This window comes from Apus apus, chromosome 3 (assembly GCF_020740795.1).
Source record: "Apus apus isolate bApuApu2 chromosome 3, bApuApu2.pri.cur, whole genome shotgun sequence".
NCBI classification, from domain to species: Eukaryota; Metazoa; Chordata; class Aves; order Apodiformes; family Apodidae; genus Apus; species Apus apus.
Genome location: NC_067284.1, coordinates 81828850 through 81848712, shown reverse-complemented (window position 1 = coordinate 81848712; position 19863 = coordinate 81828850). Strand labels below are relative to the sequence as shown.

At 41.9% G+C, this 19863-nt stretch overlaps 1 protein-coding gene across 1 annotated transcript in view; it reads right to left on the bottom strand.

The window, feature by feature from the left end:
• ADSS2 (adenylosuccinate synthase 2) overlaps positions 1-5954 on the bottom strand; it is a 32933-nt gene extending 26979 nt beyond the window's left edge. The window contains exon 1 of the mRNA XM_051613872.1: positions 5666-5954. Within this exon, the coding sequence (XP_051469832.1) occupies positions 5666-5833 (168 nt within the window). The 5' untranslated portion in view covers positions 5834-5954. The remainder of the gene's footprint in view (positions 1-5665) is intronic.
• Positions 5955-19863: the final 13909 nt, after the last annotated feature.

Genomic DNA, 19863 nt, shown 5'->3' with positions numbered 1-19863 from the left:
TACAGTTTACTTTTATTGCTACCACTTTCCAGCACTTTTAGCTCAGGGCAACCACTGTTGTTTCTGAGCTAGCTATACAAGTGACTGCCAAGTTGGGCAAGAAGCAAGTCAATGTTGCTTTGGCATCATATGATGGTAAACATTTTCATTTAACTCTTTGATGAAAAGTCAAAAATACAACAAGAAAGCTGGATACTACAATTTCTTAAACATAAGAAAGGCTCCTTCTTGATGCAATCAGATTCTAGGAATGCTGAAAACATGCTTAAGAAGCCGATCAGCCTAGCAATGAGACATATCCAAACCACTATGACGCACCCTAACTAGACATAGCTTTGCAACTACTAGGCTATTTGCGTCTCATTTCAATACATATTGCCAAAAATCTATTTGTAAATTGATTGCAAACCATCTCCCTTTAAAAACTATTAAAATTAAGATTTTTATAACTAATTCATTCTCTCACATCCCAGATTTTGTGATCCATGTTTTGTTTTCTCCTCCTCTCTACCTCCAATGAATTAGGTGCTAACAAACTCTCCTGTATAACCTACCCCTGGATTTCAATATAAATTACATCCAGCGACAAGCAATTTTCTTCCTTGACAATCCAGTCATTTTAAGATCTCTAGTTCCAGAAGCCATCATGTTACACAATTAATAAAGGTTTCTAAAACTCTGGCTAGACTTCAGAAATTTTTGAATGCGTAGTACAAGACTTGTTGCATCAGAACAAGATCAAAAGCATGGTTTGAGGCAGAATATGAGAAAATAAGCACATTGTGTGTTACACATTCACCTAAAATATAAAAGAACACATTAACTTAAGTCTAATCACCTCAAAAAAACTTCATGCATTTATCTGTACTAATAGAACTTGCTCTGAGGAACTGCTATTGAAAGACACTATTCAGAAAGACTCTTTAGAGCTGGTTTTGGCTTATTTTCACCTCATCTGCAAAAGCTTACAATATTGCAATGCTGACATACATTAGGCAGGGAACAGGATTCATCCTCCAAGTTCAGAATAAAGACCAATCTAATCCTAAGAGATAAAAGACATCAATGATGCAAGCATAAGGAACAAGAAAAATGTTGAAAGCACAGATCAGTCCAGCACTGCACTGCTTCAGTGCACAAAACCCCTCCAACATTGGTTATATTAACACAAGAATACTTAAGAAAGATAGGAAAAACAAAGTTACTTTGGGAATATTTACAGAAAATATCTTCCAAATGTGTGATAGTATAGTAAAAATAAAAACTGTATTTGGAATCTTAATAAGTTGCCATGGAGTACTGCATCTTAACCAATCAAACCAACAGAGTTCAGTTTTGTAGTAGGATTGAAAAACAGTAAGAAAGCAGTAGATCAAGATGTAATTTGCTCTCTGGTGGCATTAAGATCTCCTTTGTTAATGGTACAAACTTTATGATCCAGTAAATCAGGTTTCAGCCGTTCTTCTGTTTTAAATAACTCAGACATTGTGTGATTGTTTACAATAACAAGAGATCTCCTGTCAGTGATGCTCTAAAGCAGGTCTGTAAAACACATGACTCACTGATGTGGCAGGCCAAAGAACTCATTTTGCCAACCTCTCTCTCCTCACCAGAGCACATCATTGGCATGTTGCCAACCACTACAAGGTCCAAAAGTGCACCCAGCACTAAAACAAAAAAAAAAGCAGCTCTAGCTAGACATCACCTATCGAATGCCTGAGCAGCTAAAAAGCACCAATTGCTATAGCTACTGATTCCGCTCTCCCTAAATCTCAAATTATAATATTTTGCAAAAATATAGAGTGGAATTGGTGAATGGAAGGTAATAAAATTTAAGATTTGTGGGTTTTGGTTGTGTTGGGTTTTTTTTTGTTTCTGTTGTTTCTTTTTTTAAAGTGGCTATATACAGACTAGTGATATGGAGCATTGGTCTCAGGACTTCAGTCAACAGTTCCCCACTGATAAATGGTAACTGCTTAACCCCAAGAATATGCACATCGAAAACCCCTCTCTTAATTGTAGTTGTCACATATCAACACTGTCATCATTATTACACACCATGGTCTGGGGGGAGGAAGAGGAAAGGGGAGTAGGAAGAATCCACACACACATTGCAATCACCAGGCATTAGCAGTTCAGGAGCAGGAATCGTGTGACCCCACAGTAGGCAGAGCAGCAGTGGTTGGTCTCAGGCAGACCATGCTGTTGTCAGTAGAGAAGATTTGGTAAGAAGCTGCAATTCTGATTTGAGGTAATACCAACATGTGCAATAGAACTGAAGAAAGAAAATAGAATTCTTTAGCATATCAAGCATGGCTTAAAAATAATTTAAGGACTTAGAAATCTTATTTACCTGTGTGAATTACACACTGAATAAATCAGCTACCTCCCATAGTAAGAACAGGAAGTGACCAAAAATTTGCTAATGAAATGAGTAAATGAGAGGAGAACTATGCAGTGCAGACATTACTTTTTTTTTTGCTGTAGTGTATAAACTGGGAGACTTCATGGAGAGGGTGGTGTTAATGTAAGAGATACATAGCACATTTTGGCACTACATTTGTTTTTATAAAATGACTATCTAAAATAATTTGCTTGCATTAATTCCTATATCCACTAACAAATGAAACTGTGGTAATTAAATTTCCTAATTTGCTTGCATTCTGCAATGGTAGAAGTCAGCTAATAGGAACAACTTTTTTTTTCCTTTAATTTTCCATTACTTGTGGAACCAACAAAAATACAATGTATACTTTTTAAAAAGGCCAGGTTTGATGGCAGCAAGGCTAGCTGCTTACTAAGACAAAAAACTATGTTAAGAAAAAAAACCACAAAAAGTACAGTTTTTCTGGCAACTACTCCTGAATCTCAAGCTAATTCTTCCTCTGTTTTTCTATCTGGACTGTGATTTATGTGATAGCAGGTAAACAGACTTTGCTCTGTAAGTGCAAAAGACTCACCAACGCATTTGTTTATCAAGAGTATCATTTTACCAGATACTTCCTAGAGGTGAAGGAAGACCAACTCAAATTTAACAGTGGAAACTCAAGTACATACTTTGCCTGTCATACGGCTTATGTTTTTATTAACAGCATCTGAACCCTCTCTACTAGCAGCATCCTCACAAAACTATCAGAGCTGCCAGAGCAGCTGCATTAGCAACTACACACATCGCAGCCCCTGGATGTATTTTAATTTTAGTCTCTTCAAATAGGTTTGGTTTTTTTCTTAACCATAATACTACTCCTAATAAATGTGGATCTGTCTCCTGAAAATACCATTCTCTTGCTCTGAGCACAAGACTCACTTCAACAACCTCTAAACCTAACATAAAATACTTTGAAGGGTGTTATTTGGAAGAAGTAGAGCCATAACACACCTTATTATTCCCTGGCACCTTTGTTTGGTTAACTGTACCTAAGTAAGCCCCCCATTCCAGACACCATAGTCAGATAGTCAAACAAGTGACTGAAATCATTAGCACACCTGCTACCTAAGGAGACAAGAGGATATGGCCATAGATTTCGGTGTACACCTTCTCACTATGCCTTTACAGGCACTGTTAAACACTATAGTGTTTCACTGCAAACATAGCACAAGTTTCCAAGTCATCTTAGACCTGCTACAACTTCCCAAGTCCTCCAAGAAAGCAGCTGTACTTATGAATTTTTCAAAAGAACATGCTAGAAATATTCTATCTCATCCACAGGTGTTCTAGAAACTCTGTGGCATGATGAAGAAAAAGAACCATCCGAGAATGAGTAAGAGTATAAAGGTGAAATAAGAATCAGAGGTTCAAATTACAGAAAGCCAGTACTAGCAAGGGGCAGACCAAGCGTGATACAGTCTTTCTTTCTGGACTTGTACCTTCTGAAAAACTCTTATTTGTGTTTACCATGTCCTTGGCTCCTCTTTTCATAAAGGTTCTCTGAGCCAATTAAATTCAGTTTCATTTGCTGAAATGGTAGAAAGCAGGTCCAATTAAAACCAGTTTCCTGCCATTTTGGCAAATTAAATCAACCTAGAGAAGTGTTTGATTGCACTCTGACCCAGACAGCACAGCCATCAACAGGAAAGGGAAGAAAGGAAGAAAAACTCCTTCCTTCAGCAGAAGCAACAAGTTGTTACAAATGGCAGAACTGGCCATAAAATTAAAGCCTGAGATAACGTAATAATGTTTCCGTTTTCTTGATCCTTTACCCAGCTGACCTAAAAGAAGTTAGAAATGCATTAAAACGCGTCAACACAAAAATTCACTGTCTGCCCCTCTCTCCCTCCACCAAAACCGCTTAACACTAAACATACACACTCACCTGGATGCCCTTCACGTTTCAAGAACAAAGTTGTAAAGAACAAACTAAGTCACTGTGTTCTCTAACCCACAAAGCCACCATGCAACAGCACCACATCAGATTATTTTTTTTTAAAAAAAAAAGGTACATGGGGAAAAAGTAATTCATTTCTGAAAACAACTATTTAAGAATAGTTTGCTTCAAAATTAAAGCCGCTGAAGTTCAAAATTTTTATCTGTCTGCTTTGCAGCTGACTTTTGTTTGTAAACACCAGTTTTATGTGCAATTCTCATGAGATGATATGGGGCATCAGTGTTTGCACTCCGGGAAATGGTACACTCTTCCAAAACATGTTTATTTAAGAGCAAATTTAATGTGTGCATTCAACAACAGTGCACAGATAACGACACTCGGGTGAAGTCTGCACATGCTGGAGGCATTTTATGCCGTTGCATCCCAACTTCCAAGAAAAAAACGCACCTCGCTTGAGGTCATTATGTCATGCTCTTACAGCAGAAATGTTAAGAAAAACATCTCAGATGCGTGTTGTTTTAATGCAGGCATTTAAGAGTACCGTGCTTGCGACCAGACTTTTTCTGCTCTGTTACTGGAGTAAGGCCTCCATACAGAGGATGAAAAAAAAAGGCAAAACAACCACGGCCACCAACAAAAAAACCCAACAAAACCCAGATATTTCACTGACACAGCCATGGCCTCGAAGCAAGGGCAGGCGAGCCTTTCAAAAGCTAGTTTTATCTGAAAAAGGCGAAGCTGTCGGGGGCTACACGCGCCCCCTCCTCCCGCGCATCCTGTCCCCCCCGCTGGTGCCGCGCCGGGCCCCGCGCTCCCCTCCGCGGGGAACCCCGCGCACGCTGCCAGGCGCTGCGGCTCGGGCCACGCCGCCTCCCGGCCCCGCAACGCCCGGAGGCGATGCTGCGGGAGCCGCCGAGCGAGGCCCATCCCCGGCGCCCCCCAGACAAAGAGCACGGCGGCGGGCCTGAGGGGGGAGGCCGCGACCCCGAACGCATTCCTCCCGCTGGAGGCCAGCGCTCGGCAGGGAGGAGAGCGCCTTCTTCCTCCTCCTCCTCCTCCTCCCGCCGGTGCCTGGACAGGGACAAAGGCGGAGAGGAAGGGCTGCAGCGCCCGGCCGCGGGACTCCTGCCCCGCCGAGGCAGGCTCCGCTGCCCCGCAGCCCGCCCTGCGTGGCGGGAGCCCCGCCGCCCGGCCCCACGCCGAGGAGGGTGCCCGGGGGGAACAAGTGCCCGCGGGGAGCCGGGGGGCGCGGGGGGGGGGCGGCCAGTGAGGCGGCTGGCGGGGTCGCCCGCCTCAAGGTGACACCCGCGGCCTCCCCCGCACCCCGGCTGCCTCCTCACCTGGCACCTGCAGACGATGTCCGCGTCCTGCGCCAGCAGGTCCACCACCTTGCCTTTGCCTTCGTCGCCCCACTGGGCCCCCAGCACCACGGTCACCTTGTTGCCGGGGCGGCGGGCGGCGCACTCGCCGTTGGGGATGGCGGGCGCCGGGGCGCCATGCTCCGCCATGGCTCACGCTGCCCGCTCCGGCTCCGCTCCAGGCACATGCGGCAGCGCGCGGCAGCCCCGCTTCCCCCGCCTCCTCCGCCGGGCCGGGCGGGGATGCCGCGGCCGCCTCCAGGTGCCGCCGCCTACCGGTCCCGCCAGCGCGGCCGCCCCCGCTGCTCCCCGCCGGGCAGCCCCCTTGCCCGCAGGCGGAGCCACGCCCCGCTCCCCCGCCGAGCGCCCCGGGACGGCGGTCGCCTCTCCGGGCGGCTTTTTTCCTCTCCGCGCCCTCGGGCCGCTCCCCCGCGCTATGGAGGCCGGACTACATTACCCAGCGCGCTGCGCGGCCTGCCCCTCGCAAGGCGCCGCGCTCGGCGGCGCGCGGTGCATGCTGGGGAGTGTAGTCCTCCGGGGCCGCACCTGTGGCTGGACGGCTCCTGGCCGCGTGCCCCTGCGCCCGCGCGGCGGCGCGAGGCTGTGGCGGTTGGGGCGGGGGGTGCGGCGGGTGCTGCGGGGCGGCCCCACCGGCCTTTGCGGGCCGCGTGTGCGGCTGGATGGCGGCGGCGCCTTGTGGAGCGGGGAAGAGGGGGCGAGGGGCGCTCAGGGAAGCGGTGGGGAGAGGCCTTTGTGCGGCGGGTCCGGCCTGGGCTGCAGGCCGGCTCAGGCTTCGGCCGTGGGCTTGGTGGCTGCCGGCCCTGTGTCCGTCCCCCCGAGCCGCCCCTCGGCCCCGCAGCGCCCCGCGGCCTGACGCGCCACAGGTGCCCCCCCCCCGCCTGTGGGCCAGGGGCCCCGAGGTCCCTGCCGGCCCGGGGGGCTCCGTGTGGCGAGGCGCCCTGTGTCCCCTCCCGGCACATCTGCCACGCGTGTCAAGCCTGCCGGTTGGTGCGAGCCCTTTATCGCAGCGGTGCCCGTGTTCGTTCTGCTGACCGAATGATAAGGAGGTAAATTAGTGTTTGTAGAACCAGGGGCTGCATTTAAGAGGCCATTTTCTCCAGAAACACCGGAACACAGCCCCGGGCTTATTCAGGAGGGAAAAAAAATAGTGGAAAAAACCCATAGCAGAGAAATGCCTTCATCATGCATACTTGAGGGTTTAGGAGTGGAACTGATGTCTCAGTGGCTGTTGTCATTCTTTCCTGCTTCACAGAATCAACACCCCTGAGGGAGGATTATTTTTTGTAAAGTAGCTATTAAAAAGACATCAATCTGAATGATGTAATTATTCCTAAGACTGCTATGCAAAAACCTGAGTCACTGGGCAGTCACAGTCTGCAGCTGCCTGGCAGGTTGGAGAGTTTGATTCTAGTTGCTTCTTTGCTCCTGCAGGTTTACTCTAACCAAGAATTTGAGTCTGTAAAAGCCACTGGGGAGTTTAACTGTGTCTTGCCAAACTAGGAAGATATATAACAGAATATTAAATATGAAGTTGACAGAGAACATTAAAACAAAGCACAACAAAACAATAACAACAAAACGGAAAATACCTAAATCCTGAATGTCAGTGCAAAGAGATCGTATGACAAAGTAGTCAGTTCAGTACAAAGATGCTGAGCAACTGCAAATGACAGGAAGCAATTGTGTGCACACGCTTCAAAGAGCAAATAGTTCCTTAAACATGCAGTATAGTCCATGGTATTAATGTTTTTATCTGCTGCTGATAAAAAAAAAAACCCAAACCGTAGCCATGATTTCTGTATCGCTGTGCAGAGCTTGTGGGAAGTCACTAAAAGCCACAAGGAGCTGGAGTCAGTTTCTCTGGTCTTGCTGACACAATGGCAAACATTTTGTGCACTCACATCTGAGGCCATAGATCATCCTGTGACTCCCCAAACAATGGTCTGGATTAATGTTTCAGGATATGATTTTCCAGTATAGCTGAATTATATTAACACCTCACCCCTGCCAATGTAAATATTCCCTCAAATCTCAACATAGATTTGAGCCTGTCATGTTACTGTCCTAGCAATGTGGTATTAGTGGAATGTCACTTCCAAAGAGGTCTCAGTCACACAAATTCATTGTTCTGCTATTTTTATTTGGTGTAGAAGAGTTTTGAGATGTATGTTTTGGTATGTTTTCTTGGCAGGTATAGAACCAGGTGAAGAAAACTATGAACAATTCACTTACAGAAAATCCATAAGTAATTAATGCATTAAGATCAAGCTAATAAATACTGATTGGCACTGCAAGGTTTAGATTTTTTATTTAATAGAATCATAGAATGGCTTGGGTTGGAAGGGACCTCTAAAGGTCATCTCGTCCAACCCCCCTACAATAAGCAGGGACATCTCACACTGGAACAGGTTGCTCAGAGCCCCATCAGGCCTGACCGTGAATGTCTCCAGGGATGGGGCCTCCACCACCTCTCTAGGCAGCCTGTTCCAGTGATCCACCCCCCTCATATTAAATAACTTTTTCCTAATGTCCAACCTAAATCTTCCCTTCTCTAGCTTGAAACCATTACCCCTTGTCCTATCATTACATGCCCTAGTGAACAGGTCTTCCCCAGCCTTCTTAGAGGCCCCTTTCAGGTATCGGAAGGTCGGTATAAGGTCCCCCTGGAGTCTTCTTCTCTTCAGGCTAAATAACCCCAACTTCCTCAGCCTGTCTCCAGCCCTCTGATCATTGTCGTTGCCCTCCTCTGGACATGCTCTAGCAGGTCCACTTCCTTCTTGTGTTGGGGGCTCCAGAGCTGGATGCAGTACTCCAGGTGAGGTCTCCCCAGAGCAGAGTAGAGGGGCAGAATCACCTCTCTCGATCTGCTGGCCACACTTGTCTTGATGCAGCCCAGAATGAGGTTGGCCCTCTGGGCTGCAATTGCACATTGGTGGCTCATGTCCAGCTTTTGATTCACTAGTAATGCCACGTCTTTTTCCACAGGGCTGCTCTCAAGTGTCCTCCCCCAGCCTGTATTGATATCTCTGGTTGCCCTGGCCCAGGTGCAGGAGCCTGCACTTGGTCTTTTTAAACCTCATGAGGTTCACTTGGGCCCACTTCTCCAGCTTGTCCAGGCCCCTCTGGATGGTATTCTGTCCAGCTTGGTGTCATTGGCAAATGTGCTGAGAGTGCTCTCAGTACCACTGTCAACATTGTTAATGAAAATATTAAACAGCACTGGTCCCAGTAAGGACCTGCGAAGGACACCACTTGTCACTGTTTTCCATCTGGTCATCGAGGCATTGACCACTACCCTTTGGATGCAACCATCCAGCCTGTTCCTTATCCACTGAACTGTCCACCCATCAAGCCCATATCTTTTCAACTGAGAAGGATGTTGTGGGGGACCATGTCAAAGGCCTTGCAGAAGTCCAGATAGATGACATGCATAGGTCTTCCCTTGTCCACTGATGCAGTCACTCTGTTGTAGAACTCCATTATGTTGATCAGGCAGGATTTTCCCCTAGTCAAGCCATCCTGGCTGTCCTGAATCACCTCCCTGTCCTCCATGTGCCTTAGCATGTGTTCTAGGAGGATCTGTTCCATGATCTTCCCAGGCGCAGAGGTGAGGCTGACAGGTCGGTAGTTCCCAGGCTCTTCTTTCTACCCTTTCTAAAAATGGGTGTAAGGTTTCCTTTCTTCCAGTTACCAGGGGCTTCACCTGACTGCCATGACTTTTCAAATATCATGTAAAGTGGCTTGGCAACTGCATCAGCCAATTCCTTCAGGACTCCAGGATGCATCTCATCAGGTCCCATGGACTTGTGTATGTTCAGATTCCTCAGATGGTTACAAACCTTGTCTTTGCTTATGGTGGGAGGGACTTTGGCTCCCTGTGGGCCATCAGCTTGAGAGCCATGAAGAGAGAGGTTGCCAGTGAAGACTGAGGCAAAAAAATTGCTGAGAATCTCAGCCTTCTCCTCATCTGTTGTTACTAGTTCACCACTGTTGCCCATTGAGGGGGGTAAGCTTTCTTTAGCCTTCCTGTTCTGGTTTACGTGCCTGTAGAAGCCCTTCTTGTTTTCCTTTACATCCCTTGCCAAGTTCAGCTCCAGCTGTGCCTTCGCCTTCCTGACCTCATCCCTACACAACCAGGCAACATCCCTGTCCTCTTCCTGTATGGTATAATGGGTCCATCATTCCTCCATGCCCTGTTCTTTGCAAACTAAATGGAGGCTTTCATTCTAATACTGTAGAAGTATTAAATACTCTTTATTGACATGATTTACTAACTGTATTTATGGTATAGTTCTAAAACACGGTAACTCTTGATCAAAGTACAAACATCTCTTGTCAAAAACAGGCACTGTTGTAGTAGGAGAATAAAACTGTGCAGCACCTCCCAATTGCACTTACTTTGATTCATTTAATTTAAGTGAGAAAACCAGCAAAAGCACGCAGTGGTACGGTCTGTATTAACTTTTTTTGCTATTTGAGCGAGCAGAATCTGCTCTCTGAGGGGTCAGGTGGGCACTTAGAGGTGCACAAAGTTCCAAGAGTTTATGTTCAAGGAATGAAGGAATATGACTGTCTTTTCTGGCGCTAGCAAGCTGGGGTTGGCTTTGTAAAACTGAACCCATGGTAGAAGTGTACACTGATAAAGTTGTATTGTCTCGAATTGTTCAGTGTTATTGATTGAATCTGAAGAAGTTACACTTATCACAGATTTCACTCTAATTTGGGTACATTCAGGCTTTTCATATAACCACATTTCCTGCCTCCCAATAAATTGCAAGGGACTCAGATAGGATTTTTTAAAAGATAAACACACAATGGAAGCAGTGTGAGATCTGCACTTCACTCAGATGTGTTGAAGAGATATGTGGAATTGTTACATCTGTATGTTTTTAATTATTCTGGTGAAATATCCTACAAATTCCGATAATGTACTTCAAAAAATTGTCACACAGAGTAGTTCAGAGGAGAATTTAGGTAAGAACTTACGTAGTTCAGAACATGAAGGGTGAGCATGAATGAAGGGAAAATGCTGTAACAAGCAAGAAGGCGAACTGGACCGTTAGCTACTGCTCAGCATGGCCAATGGGCCATAGAGTGCTATTTCCTTTGCCTTATGAGAACTTCCTTATTGTGTTGAAGGACTACTGAACAATGATAGCACTGCTGTGATACTGTTTTTCTGACTGTAAGCAATTTCTGAATTTCAGGAAAAGTATAGATGGAGGAAATAGCCTTGCCAATGAAAATATCAGGGCATATGGTCCATATTAAACAATAAAATGTGAAATTTGTCATATTAGTCTCATTAAAACATTCAACAAAAGGTTAGCTGATTTTGCTTCCTAATTATTTACAGCATCTTTAGAGCATTTTCCTGGTTTAATTTAATGTTAAGATGCACAGTCTCACAAAAAATATTGGGTGTTGATAGTGCCATAGTAAAGAAGAGCCTAAGTATCACTGTGCCAGACAGAGTTGGCATCTGTAGCACTTCAGACCCTCCAAAATGCTGTCAGCTTAGCTTAGGAGGAAGAGAAATCATTATACAGTTAGGGCATACATAATTTTATTTGAACAGCAGGCTAATGTAATTGATCTCTGCTTGTTGCTTGTTATTACTGTTTTAAATTAGGTTTTCCAGTTTAAATTTCCCTTTTTTTTTGTTTTGTTACATTCATTCATCTTTTTATCATTATGAAAATGAGACTAAGAACATTATAAAGTAATATTTGTATATGTTGTCACAATGTAGATATTTGCACACAGTAGCAAGTGTTTTCAACTCCAAAGAGTTATGGAATGTTAAGGATCTTCATTTATTGAGTGGACATTTCCTGATGTATGTGCTGCAGAAGATAGAATATAAGAACTTAAAAATTCCTAAACATCACTACAATAGCAAGTTCTTTTATTCAGTGGAAGAATTGTTACGATAAAGCAGGATACTTTTGAAATGTCATTGGCAGTTTACAGAAGTCTGTTTTTTACATATAAGTGTAAGTAAGGTAGTAGCTGATGGCTGGAGATATACAGGAAAATAAAACACTGTCATTGAAAAGTTGTAAAGCTAAATCCTTTGCTTGGAAATGTGATTTGTAAATTACAATTTGCAAAGACGACTATTTTATATAAAAATATTTCTTTAAAGACTAAAAAAAAAAATTGAGTTATTCAGATCTGCATATTTCATCCTTCTCCAAAGAACAGGAAACAATTTGCTGTCAGAGGAGAAATGAAAGAGTTTTCTGTATGTATGATACTGTAATTTAAATATTTACCTATTATCTGATAAATATTAAAATGGACACACATGATACAAGTTAGCTTTAGTACAATGTTCTCTCCAGAATTTAGTTGCTTTTTATGATCCAAGCAGCAGCTTTTGCTCCAAGACAGGTATAAATAAGTTCCTTGTTCCTTAGTGTTCAAGCACATTAAGTGTGTACAAAGATACTGTGTTCTGTCTCTGTCTTAGGTTTTGGCAGCATCAGCCCTTAAAAGTTTAATAGAATGCATGTGTGATACATATTGGGTGATTAATTTCACACACAGAATCACACAGGATTGTCACGGTTGGAAAAGACCTCTAAGATCATCGAGTCCAACCATCAACCCAGAAAAAAACACCATGCCCACTAGAGCATATCCTGAAGTGCCATGTCTACATTTATATATTTCTCAGAATATGTCTCTCTGGGTCAGGGAGAATGAAATACTATGTAAGGGAAACAAATAAACAAAACCTTAATGAATGTACTAATCCTTTTTCTTGTCTTTATTCATTAAAACAGGATGCCAGATATCACAAAATATTTGAGTAAGAAGGATCTTGAACTGGCCGAGAACTTTTCCTTTTTCATAGGTCTGGGTTTTAGTTAAAATAGTTCCCTTATCTGAGTCATTGCAAAAGTGTCAGCTCAAGGGAGGGGAGCACAGTACCCCCAGTTTATATCAGCTTTTTCTGTTTGAAAACAGCACCCTGAGTTTGCCATTTCTTGAAAGTGCCACAAGGGCTGTGGGTGAGAGCCACTGCATGAACCAAGATTGTATTTGGTTGTTAAATATAGGTTAGAATAAAGATTATTGTCTGTGTTAACCTGTAACCTGTAAAACCCAAGCCCTGATAAATCCGTAATTTATTTTGCTACTAATTCTATCTGATGCTTTGGGACAAGATAGGATGAGACTAAACTGGTGAATGGGGTGAAGTGGGACCTTGAAGGCAGATTGGGATGTGCAGGCATTTAGGATGACCCATACCATGTTCTTAGGAAGCTCAGGGGTTGGGAAGTGTGCCTTGCCAGTTGCCTGTCATTAAGGGACTTGTTAATATGGCTGTTGAGAGACAGTAATCTTATAGTTCCCCAGAGTGTCACTGATACTGTAGAGCAGCTAGTTTGTCTCACATACACAAAAGAATAACTTGAGCCAAAAGCTCAATGAATATTTTATATCCTTTTAGGCTCAAGTTTCTCACATATTCTCACTTTTTTTTCTTTTTTGTAAATTTAGTCCAATGTGCTTATAGGTAATGCTCTAAAACTGTATTAATAATAATTATAATACAATAAGTCTTAGAGATACAGATTGTCTATCACTGGAGTGCTGAACTGATAGATCGTATTCTCTGCTTAATAGAAATCTGGGGTTTCTCTCTTGCACAAACTTATAAGGAGGACCCTAAAATCCTAAATTTTCAAAACTTAATCTAAATAGATTCTCGCATATCTCATGTTAACTAGTGTTAAACATTTGTGTTTAACAAATGTGGTGTTAATTTTTACATCATTTTAGTTCACCAAAAACTACACTGAACTGTCCGTGTGCGGGAACTGACAGAGTAAAACCGAAAGTAAAGACTGAGGTAAGCTATGAAAATGAAATGTGAGAAAATTACTTGGGGCTGTCACGGTTTGACTCAGGATCAGCAATTGAACCAATGACAACAATGCTCTCAATCCCCTCCCACTCAGGTAGGGAAGGAGACAGAGAATAAAGGAGAGAGACTTTCTGGGTTGAAAAGCTCTGAAATGTCCCAGAGCTGCCAGAGAGGGCGGCAGAGCATACAGGAGCTGAGGGCAGAGTGATGAGGGTCAGGAACACAGGGGCCTGGGGATCAGTGGTGATGGATAGATGGAGTCCTCCCGGGACACCAGCCAAGGACCAAAGAGAAGGGAAGAAGAAGGAAGGAAGAGGCTTGACTTCCATGATCTCTGGACTATATATGGTGTGGAATGCTCTCTGGCCAGCTTTGCCATCTGTCTCATCCACTCCTCCCTATGGGAGGGTTTCAGATACTACTTTTCTGCTCCCTTAGCAACCAAAGCAGAGCAAAGAGTCCTTGATGTCTCAGCAGCAACATAAACTTTCCAGCATGATCAGTCCACTAGCTGGAAAACTTGCTGCTAGTTAAAAGCTCACTGAAGGAAAAAAAAAATCAGTAAAAAGAAAATTGGCTTCATCCTGGTTCAAACCAGAACAGGGGTTTTATTATTGTGTACTGGTTGATGGTTTGGATGCAGCTGTCCCTCCTAGCATCCATAGTCTGGAGTCAAATGGAGCTCCAGAACTGAAGATGCTATTTACAAAATAACCCATCGTTACCTCTAAAGGTTGAGAAGGAAAACTTCCAAGTAAGAACAGAGTTTAACTACTGTAGAGATGGTTCATTTGCCTGCAAGATGAATCAATGAATTCTGATATTTCTGATAGCCTCTTTTATTTTATTGAAATATTAAATATTTTACACTTATCCCTTTAATATCCAGTTACTCTGCTCGCTCTGTAGACCTATCTGCATCTTGTATATTCCCTGGGGACAAGAGGAAGCTGCTTATGATATATAGCTGCAAAATACCTCAGGTTCCTCACAGTAGGTTTTGTAGCACTGAGATTTTTTAATACCAAAGTAGTATGATTAAAGCTTAAAAAAAGTATGAGACAATGTGAACGGGTTTTAATCTTACATTAAATGAGAGTTAAGAAACTGTTTTGCAGATATTATTTTCTTACTAAGTTTATCAGAACTCTTAATTCTTAGATGAGTTGGTATTAATAGTATTTCCTGCCTGTTACACTGGAACAGCACAGATTATGTGAATATTGTCACATATTTCCACCGTGTTAACCACAAAATACTTGGGATTTGACTAATTAGTATTTTTGCAGCATTTTGTGAAGAATGTAATTGGTGTTTTGGTATCTAAATTGTAATTAGCTTGGGATCTGAAGAAGTTAATTCTGAATCCTTACTGTAATCACTGACCAGAAGGAACTACAGTATCTTTTTGAAGGGATTAAGGAAGTTTGCAATATCACATTGAATCCCTGTTCATTAGATAAGAGTGTTTTAAAGAAGTGAATAGTATGGGGTCTATGTCCCCATTTAAGGTGGCACAGAAACAAATGTAAACTGCATACATGCAGTGCATTCTATTCAGAAAGGATCTAATGTACAAGCATTTTTAAAAAAGACAACACATTTCATGTAAGAAACTCCTCTTAATTTCATATTTTCTCTTACCAGATGGGATTACTGCAATTTATTTAATTAACATAAAAACTAAGTATTGACTCTTGTTGCCTTTAGTATTTCCATTTCATAATAGCTTCAGCTGTTTATGGTTCCAATTACTGGTTGAACAAGAGGTAGCAAGTGCTGTGATGAGTCTTAACCTACATATGTGATTATTGAACAAGGCTTTAGGACGCTGAGTTTCTAAGTGTGCTTGTGTGTTCAAAAAGTGTCTCACTGAATTAAGTTGGACTATTGATAAATCAAAGCTCCAAGTAATAAAGCATTATATGGATGTGTATATTGATACAAATAAAGTGTAAACCAATAGCACGAGGAAGAACAGTGTATAAAAGCAGAACATGATTCTGTCTTCTAGACATTTGAGGATAAAGGTGGTATTTGCCAGCTTCTAATCATTCTTATTGTTTCATGTCGTATGTGAAGGCAGCTTCACAAACAGACAAGCAAGTTGTTTTTTTTCTACATAAATACTTAGATAGATAGATAGATAGACAGACATGATAGATGTAATATTTTCTAACAGGGAAAATATTTTAAATTATCTAATTGAATTAATGAAAAACTGACAGTTTGGAATTTCTGATTTTTTAATAATGTTGGATAGTGTGTGTGTGTGTATATGTATATATATGGGTCAAACCAAGAAAGCCTTGGTTTGTATATTGAATTAAAATCCACAGAAGGTGAAAAGAGTAGCTTTTGTACTTGGTACAGGTCTAACAATGAAGGATATTGACATGTGGATTCAGATGTAGCACTGAACAGGAACACAACCAGCCAGCCGTTGTCCAAGGTAAATCAGTGTTTCAAGACAGAGTTGCAGAAGGCAGTTCATGAGCAATAAATCACAATGAAAAGAGATGAACTTGGGAGGATACATGTTTAACATGTCTGATGGTTATTGAAGAACCTCCTATCTACTATATGACACAGGGAGACTTTGACTGCAGGGGCCAAAAACAAGTGCATGTTTTTTGAAAGGAGTCAGCTGTAGAAATAAAAATACATTGGATGCTGTTGCAGGATTCCAAAGAATACTCATGAGAAGGGAGAAGAATGAGGCAGAGACTTTGTTCATTTGTCTGTATATTTATCCTGCTCACTGAAGTAATGACTTTCAAACCTTAGAACATAAGCATGTCTCCCTGCACACACTAACATCTTAGAAGAAGGCTATGTCAGAGTGAAGTTGCAGCTAAAAACCTCTGGTAAAAAAAAAACAGGAATGAAAAAAAATAGAATGGAAGGTGCCACTTGTGTGGAAAGAGAGAGCATGTTCTTGATTTGTGCTGGACAGGCCAAGAAAAAGTGAGTAGTGAAGCATAAGAGCACGTATTTTAACATAGTAAGACCAGACAGGGACCCTGGTGGTTGTCAGTCCAGGAAGCCCTACCAGAATTAGAATTACCTGGTACTTGGAAGCACTAAGGAAAAGGAAAGAAAAGGTCTGATGATCATAAGGCTACTGAAAAGTTCTGTAGGTTTCCTGAATAAAACTAGTCGTTTTTAGGTGGCAACAGTAACTTGTATTCTGCTCTCATCATCCATGGAGTTTGCCAGTATTTGGCTTGCTTGCTTTATTTAGAAGGAAAACATCTATAATGCTAGTCAGGAGTATTTGGTAATATAATGGTATACTTTTGCTTATAAAATATGTATACAAAGTCCTGTTTCTCTAAACATAATAGGAATAAATAGCAGTAGCTTTCTTTTTCATGGTTTTTGAACCCCTCTGAACTGCTGTGTAATGCAAAGCATCATGTGCTTGCCCTCAAAACCATGCAACTCTTCTGTTTATTTGTATCATAGGCTAATAAGCTCCTTAGTTGAATTTTTTTCTGTCAACCCCAGGATAAAGTATCTTGCATGTTTTCTGTTTTGATTAGTGTTAGCATTGCCTGAGAACATCTTCCTACATTTCCCAGATATTACTGCAGAAAGGAGCACTTAGTTGCTTTGTTTTGTTTTGCTGGAAGGAATGCCCTGGGTGCAGTTACCAAACTTAAACAAAACGTGATTGACAAGAAGCCAGAGACAGCCTTAATAGCAGCGATCTCTCTCATCCTAGAACCAGATCAGACTTTTTTCTTCTACTTCAGTCACACGAATTAGAATTGCTTGTGTCTTTGCTTGAAAACGGCAAACTTAATTTTGTAGTCCTATGGAATTTTTTCTGCAAATACTTGGCAGTTTTTTAACATTTAACCTGAGTGGTAATTAAAACATTCTTCTGTATTATAGACCCTGGTCCTTGTCCACAGCTTCTTTTTTCCGCCTGAACTGATGGGTGGATTCTTGACCTCCTTTGAAGGCAGTGGATGTTTGAGCATTGAGTTAATCAGAATTACCATTTCATCCAGGAGCTTTAATGGGGTCTGATTTCATGCAATCCTAGTTCTGTTGTATTTCTAACATCCAAGATGCAGCAATTTCCCTGCCTTTCCCTCGCCCTTGGACCTTACCCGTTCCAGCTGCAGCAAGAAACTCACGAGGCCTTAATTCTAAGACAAGTAGCACTTTGCTTCCTGTCCTGTCGTAACAGAGAGGGACATGTCACCCTTACGGGAGAGGGGAGTCTTCCCCTCATATAGGGCACCACACAGGGTCTCATTGTGCACTCTGACACAGCAGGTATACGTCTTTGCAAACTGATCTTTTTAATCTTTTAACTTTAAATAAGGTGAAATTTTCAGAAGATGTGCTTTTTTAAGTAGTATATATTCTTGGTAAGAGAGAAGCTGTGTTATAAAAAGTCTATGAAAGATACTTAAAATGCATTTTTCAATGTGAAACATTAGCAAATATGGATCTCTCTAAATATTAACATGTTTATGCAGTGAAACAACCAAAGCCAGTATGGTAAAAACATTATTTTAGACACTGTATACACATCTCATACAAGCAGATTAATTTAAATAATGTAAAGTAATTTTATTAAATGGCAAGCTTGTTAATGATAACTTAAAGTAATTTATTTGTGTTGTAGAACATATCCACCATTCTGTAAGTGAAAGACAGGTAAAGTTTGAATGTGTTCTTTGGTCTTACATCTTAATTTAGCTGTTCTCCAATTTTTTTCCTCATTTTTATGGAAAACAATTTGACACAAATTCAGGGTGACTAACGGCAGACAACATATTAATTTATTTGAATTTGTATACTTGTTTGACATTTTAAAAATATGTGTGGCATACAATTAATCTGATTGAACATTCCACTGGAACAGCAGTAAACTAATATAATCTTGTTTATAAAATTATTTATTTCATAGCATCTGCCAAATTTAATATAAAGGGATGAGAACATAAATTATTTCCCACCTCACCCCCTCTCTGTTTACGAGAGACTGTGATTATATAGGGAAATATGAAAAACTTTAAACAATACAATAAAAATGTCCTTGCTAACAAACAAGAATTCATAAGTAGTTTGCTGTCTGCTAAAGAAGATGGGTGTTCACAGCTGTGGAAGCAAGCTTAAATTCTCCCTATGCAAGTTCTTCTACTCAGCCACCCCTGAGCAAGCAGTTGTATGATTACTCAGCTTGCCCTATTCTAAGGACGAATTGCAAGGCTTGGCATTTTAATATGAGTAGATGAATAGCAAGCTGCAGGATGCAAACTGTAGGATGTAAACTTGCAGCATGTCAGCTGTTTTATGGTAACTGCCTCTGTGCAACACTATACTTAGTGATAAAGGTGGTGAGTTTGCCTCACAGAACAGCTGTTCCCCTGCATGTACCATGAGATGGAATATCAGGTGTTTGCCTCCCTCCTGACTGAAAGAGCAGTATGCCAGCGATGTGCCACTTGTGGAAGCATACATGATGCACATTTAAATGACAGCCTTGCAACATTTCCTTGGCAAGAAACAAGTTCTGTTTTGTTTAAATAGAGAGTAACCCCTCCTGCTTTGCTGCAGTGGAACAGGTTGTAAATAAGCTGCATAGCCCGTAAGAATGGAGAGAGACTGAGGAAGGGCTTCTGAGGGAAGTGTGGTGTCAACAGAGGACAAAAAATTTTGCATAAAGTCTTACTCTTTCCCCCTTTACTTCTGAGAATGGAGGTGCTGCTTCCCTCTGTAGCTGTTGCCTGTTCACACAAAAAGAAACAAGAGTGCAAGAGTAGCTTGCAGCATACACGTTGCCTAATATTACTATATTATCTTACATGTTGTCACAAGAAGAAACGCTCTCTCAGTGATAGAATATTAGTGTTTGTTAAAAAACTATCAACTTGTGTCTCTTTTTTACTTGTTAGAAGTTAATTTCATAGATATATGATTCTTTACGTGCAGATGCTTCCAAGGTGATCCACACTGCAATTCTTCCATCACAAATGAACGTCTTGTGAAAATTTACCAGTTGAAAGTGGAAGTGTCTTCTTGAAATATACTGCCTGCATACATCTTTACTTAATTCCTCTTCCTGTGTTAGGAAAAAACAAATTTGCAAGATTTTCTCTCCCGTTAATACTGTAGCATTCTACACAGGTATAATGAGTGAGGTGAAACCTATTGTCTATTTCATATAGCTAGAATAATTAGCAAGTTGTAGAGATTTAGACAAATTTCAGTCTTTGTGAAAATTATATTCAGAAATTTTAACTGGTAGTAACGTGAC